A 6,000-nucleotide genomic window follows, 5' to 3' on the forward strand; every position below is an offset into this window, starting at 1 on the left:
GAGACTGTATTAACTAACATTAAAGTACCCTGAGATCTTGAACTGGAAGGAGCTGTAAAATTACAAAATATTAATATTGCAGCTGTCCTAGGCCAAGCCCAAAGAGATGAGTGTTCTATAGCACATATGAACTCACACCCAGGTGTGAATTAAAACTAAACTAGGTTTAGGGAGTTTGGGGGTTGAGTCTGTAACCAGGCTTGCTGTTCCAACTTCCCTTTTGCAGACTAGCCTCAATAGCACTTCCTAATAGACTGGGAAGTATGTAGATACTACACTGAAAAGTGTTACAGTAATATCTTCAGTCTCTAAGGTAGGTAGGTAAATAACAGAATGGAAACTGCATTGCACCAAAATTGGCCAACTGCATCCCAGATAGTAAAGAAATATTAAGAAGGTAAAAGGAAGGCAAAAGGAAACAGGAGAGGAAATGGGATATGAAATGCGATCAAAAAACTAACTGAAAGTGAGGTAAATGTGTCAAATAAATAGCAATCATAAAATTCTAACAAAATGCCTTCTGACATTTGTTCTAACCTAGAGTTGACTCTCTCTCCCGCCTGTGTTCTGTGTCTCACAGGTTTTGTTAGCTATGACAATCCGGTCTCTGCACAAGCTGCTATCCAGGCTATGAACGGCTTTCAGATTGGCATGAAACGCTTGAAGGTTCAGCTGAAACGCTCCAAAAATGACAGCAAACCTTACTGATCTTAACCCCAGATGCTTACTGCTCTTATTTTAGCTTTCTTAGGGTAAGTCCCATGAGCAAACCTGTCCTCTGCAGGGGGGTTAAGAAAGAACATAGAGCCAACCTTCACCAAGAGACAGTTATTTTTACAGTTACCACTTCCATCTCCCCACTTGTCCTTACTACACTTGGCTCCCATTTCCTTGCCAAGTAATTACTGAGTTGTGTTACTGTATTTTGTTTTGCAGCATAATTTATCTCCTTTTTGAAACAAAAATAAACGTCTTGAAATTCCAAACAGCACACACACACAGACACAAAAAAAAAAAATGTGCAATTTAACTCTGTGAACCCTGGTGCCATTAGCACACAATAAAAGTTGTTTTCTATGGATGGATCGTATTTTACCAGGGTGGCACCAGCAGTTTATAGGTTAAACAAAATGGCCTCATGCCAGTTGAAGCACTTATTTTGCAACAAAAATTGAAACAAGTCTTTCCACTACATCAACTTGTTTTTTGAGAAGATCTGATTTTTTTTCTGTTCAAATCAACGTATTGTTATATATTAGTCTGATTTTACACTGGTCGTCTTTATATTTCTTTTTTTTTAAGTTCTTGTTTTTTTGGAAAGGATTAATGTAAAAAAAAAGATTTAGAGATCTGTTTCTAAAGCTACAGGGTTTAAAATAAAAAAAAAAATAAAATAAAATGAGTGACAATACTTGATGTTTCTTGAGAGATAAATTTAATAATAATAAAAAAAAGAAAGCCACAGGCCTGTAAATTTTATTTGTAAAAAGCATTTCTATTTTTATACAAAATTTTTACTGCCTCAGAAATAATGGAATTTATTTATTGCCTATTGTTAACTTATTGGATACCTAAAGAGCAGCTCTCTATGCTAGCTAGATCCTTTGAAGTAGTCTCTAGAGTAATTGTGCCAAGAATGGGCGCTTTTTCACTGTTGAACCCTCCACCCTTTGCAGTTCATGCTTTTATCCTCTTGTTTGTATTTGTCTGGTAATTTGTTTGTAGTTTCCATTACCTAGTTTAAAGTTCAGTTGTCTGACCCTTCTCCCCCCCCTCTCCCTGTACCTTTCTGTTGCATTTGTAGAAACTGGTTCTTTCCTCTCTTTTCTCCCCAAAGAGGAATCCATTCTCTCTGACTCCTTTCAGATGGATTCTTTTGGGGTTCCACTGTGTTCTTGTTGACAAGTATTGTAAGTTAATGCAAATTATGTGAACCACAGCTCATAGGCTCTACTGATAAAAGATTTGCATTAGTTTTCTCCTGCACCCATAAAAGTGATTTTGTTTGTGCTGCATAGATTCTGTGTAACTTTTTTCCTCTTCCTTGTTTTTTCCCTAGACATCTCCATGCCCGTTAGCCCATCGTTTGCCTAGCATGTCCCTGTGGCGTCTCAAAAAAAAAAAAGTTTCATCGTCCCGTCATTGTTTCTGATGTCTTTCTGACCTCACATCATATTTGGTTCTCCTACTGACCTAGTTTGACCTTTGAAATTTGCATGTGACCTCATCTAGCTATGAATTCTGGGAAGTCAATGTGAAAAAACATTGCTGCATTCATGCAAGACTGAAATTTATTATTAGATAAATTAATGATAGGATTTAAAAAACAACCTGTGGCAAAATGTTTTTTCTTTCTTTCCTTTGTTTTGTTTTGTTTTGTTTTGTTTTGTTTTTTGGTTTTCTTCTTTCCTTGGAGTTTTTGTTTCATTTTGTTTGGGGGTTTTTTTGTTTGTTTTGTTTTGAGTTTTTCTCTTGGTTGATTTTTGGTTTTGTTTTTTTCATTTCGTAAAAAAAAAAAATAAAAAAAAAAACAGACTTGAAAGTATTATACAGGGATTGGCATTCTGCCTGGTCACTGGTGACAATAGCAATATGTGTCCAGAGGCACAGAATGTTGGTTTCTAACAGACTACTTCCAAAACAGTTTGAGAAATAAAACTGTCTGATTTTAAGTCTCTAGAGGTCTGTAATAGTTTTTACATTTTTCAGGCAGTGTAAAGTTTTTTGATAAGGCCATTTTAGGTGGCTCACTTTCTCATTAAAGTATATATATAGAACCACTTTTTGTAGATTAGTATAAGAAATATTTACCCTGTTTTAGGGCAAATGCTACCTACTTGTGTCACCTTTTGCTGAACTGACTCACAGTTAGACAATCCATGGTTTAATGCACATGAAATTACCTATATTTTATACTGTTTCAATGTACAGAAGAAAGGTTACTGTAAAATGTGTTACGTTGGTGCTTCTGTGAATTAAGTTGTGGTTTCATCATGAGTCTTATGGTCTTAAGTGTTCTATGTTTATAAAAAGACAAGTTTAAAAATTGGTTTACTTGAACAACGAGAACAAAAAGAAGATTCAAAAAAAAAACACAAAAAAAAAGTTGTTTGCTTAAAAAAAAAATTTCATGTGAAAATAAAAAAATATTCCAGAATAAGTTTGTGTTGGCTTGTGACGCATTGATGTCATTTTTTTATTGTGAACAATTTAGGTGTGTTTGTGTTCAGCAAAATGTGATCAGTTTTTCTTTTAAAGAAAAAAAAATCAGTGAAACTATAGTGCCAAATTCCAAAGGTACTTTCTTCCTAGAGCTTCAGTGTGTTTCTTGTGCGAAGTAATTTGATAACATGGGTATTTTATTATGTGTTTTGTATAAATCCCTAATATTTAAAGAAAAAAAGAGGTTAAAAAGTTTGTTAACTTGCTATCCTGTGGTCTTGTTGCCTGAAATTGTTATTGTTTGTTATTTCTCTTTGATGTTTTTTGTAAAACATTGTATAAGTGCCCATGTTTCACTTTTTTAACCACTCTGCACACATCAATGCTGTGAAAGCAAACCTCACTATGTATTTTCTTCATATTGTATGGAAACCTCTAAGGTGAGAAAGTTTTGAACTTTTAACCCTTTCCACCCAGAGCTGTCTTGAGTGTTAATACCTTTTATACATTCACCATTTTGCTGTTTATTTTTATATATATATCTATATCTATAAATATATATATACTTAGTTTTTTGTGGTTTATTTAATACATGGTTGAAATCAGAACAATGCACAGGGCAGATCTGAAGGACAAAAATATTTTACTGCTGTCTAAATTTCTTCTGTATCTATAACTAAAATTATTTAAAACCGTAATTAACTTGTGGTTTTCCTTTTTAGATTTTGGGGATTATGTCTTTTCTTAAAGAGCTTTTAATATGCTGCTGGAATATGCTATTCAGTATTAATAAAATAAAAGAAAAAGAAAACAATTCTTTAATTATCTATTGTGTGAGCCACTCCCAGCCAGGAGCGGTCAATCCACCATTTGAAAACCTTGAGGAGAAAAAAAAAGAATAATAATATTTTTGTAATTTAAATAAATGAACTTTTGCTTAAATCAGATGCACTAGATCTTCCTGGGTGAAAATTCAGTGTGCACTGCAGTTAAACTACTTTTTATGGATAAAGTTTACATACACTGTAATGTTTGGTGTTATTTGCCATTATTTGTCACGGCAATATATTGGCTTACTCCTGCAGACACTCATACAGAGAGGAGTAATTTTACTCACACCTGTGATCCATGGGAATATCTGTGTGACTGATGTGAGTGTTTGCTGGAGGAAGCTCTTTGTAAGGAACCAGAAAAGAGATGCTGGTAGCCCTTTTCACTGCCTTGTAAGTCTGATTGGGTTGCATTTCTACCACACAAACAGTGACCAACAACCAAATTCAGTTCTTTGCCACTGGTTTAGTGAATTCATTGCCAATCCAATGTGTGTAAGCAGCAGTACCTGCTATAGGTCATAAAGTGCCATACCTTCTTCCACCTCCTAGTTCTATCTGGTTATATTTGAAGCCACCTAAAATTAAAAATGAAGCCCTATATGAGCAACATCAGCTGGTGCACTCTTGTCTCTCATCCCCAACTTAAATGCTTCTTTATGTAGAGCCCTGGGATGGAAAGGACTAGCCTCTAGTGATGCAAAAAAAGTTTCCTTCTTATAGCACATGCACTTATAAATAAATGATCTATACTTTTCTCACGTTTTTACTACTGCTGGGGCCTTCCTACACCCTTTGAGGGCTATTTTGTACTACTTGCAGCAATTGTGCGTATTCAAAGTATCATCTCACGTACGTTATATTATATATATGTACATATATATATATATAATATGAGATCATCATTTGGATTGTTTAGAGACTGTTTCACTAATTTTTCTCATTGTACCCACCGTCTAAATTTCCAAAGCTTTTGTAGATGCCCTGGTGTGTCCTGTGGGTTTTCCAGTCCAGTTGGAGCGGTGATGCCTCAGGTCCTTGGGCAGTGTAACTCGGCACCAGGTTGCCCTGAACTACTCCATGGGACATTGGCTTAGCATTGGGAGATAAGGCATGTTTCTGTACTTCCAGGCAACTGAGATGAGTCATTGCTTAGAAAAGTGTCCATCTCTGGGGAAAAAAAAAAAAAAAAGAAAAAAAAAAAAAAAAGAAAAAGACAATTTAAAAAATAAAAAATAAAATTCAAATACAAAACCAAAAACCCAAACATACACCTCCTGGGAGGCAAATTATCTACCAGTTCTCTTTCAAAATAATGAAAGGAAAAAGCTGCAAGGGTGCAAGGGCCTAATAAGAGAGGAAGTAAAACAAGGGAAATTGCTTTACAAAATTCTAATCAAATGACTAGACTAGTTGCTTTATCAAACAAATTAGCTAATTGCAATGAAATGGCAGTCCTCAAAGGAGTAACAAGTTCATCTTTCTTTCACCATAGGGGTTACAGTTCCTTGGCTTGTGCTACTCTGGAATCATTTTACTGTTTCTGTTTTTATTATCTTAAGTGCTAATTAACAAAAAGAAAAAATATCCTGTAGTTTCATTACCTTTTTGGATAATGTCATACAAAAAGAAAAAACAAAAAAAAAAAAAAACAAACAAACCTATGTATTTGTGTTTTTTTCGTGCTGTGGGAATTGTTGTTTGTAGATTAATAATACTATCATTTTGTTTAGAATTACAAACTAGTTTTTAAGTATTGTCTGAGAAAAGCCAAAGTTAATGCAATCTAGTGGAAACTGTAAGACCATTTGAGTATTGTTTCTGTTTTATTGATGCATTTGGATTTTGTTGTTTGATGGAATTTGAGCCAAAAAAAGAAAATAACAAAAAAAAGAAAAAAAAAAAAAAAAAAGGAAAAAAAAAAAAAAGGCAGGCTTTCATATTTCTACAACTTGATTGTACTTATGCATTTTGTACCAGTGGAACTTTTTATACTGGAGATTAAAAA

The 6,000-nt window shown here is 34.2% G+C and overlaps 1 protein-coding gene across 15 annotated transcripts in view; it reads left to right on the forward strand.

Moving 5' to 3' along the window:
- The window catches only part of CELF2 (CUGBP Elav-like family member 2), a 451,396-nt gene extending 445,775 nt beyond the window's left edge, over positions 1–5,621 (forward strand). For all 15 annotated transcript variants that reach the window (XM_058420361.1, XM_058420360.1, XM_058420359.1 and 12 more), the window contains 2 exons: positions 581–752; positions 2,060–5,621. In XM_058420361.1, coding sequence (XP_058276344.1) covers positions 581–708 — 128 coding nt within the window. In that variant the 3' untranslated portion in view covers positions 709–752; positions 2,060–5,621. The remainder of the gene's footprint in view (positions 1–580; positions 753–2,059) is intronic.
- The last annotated feature ends 379 nt before the right edge of the window (positions 5,622–6,000 follow it).

Source organism: Hirundo rustica, chromosome 4 (genome assembly GCF_015227805.2).
Source record: "Hirundo rustica isolate bHirRus1 chromosome 4, bHirRus1.pri.v3, whole genome shotgun sequence".
NCBI lineage: Eukaryota > Metazoa > Chordata > Aves > Passeriformes > Hirundinidae > Hirundo > Hirundo rustica.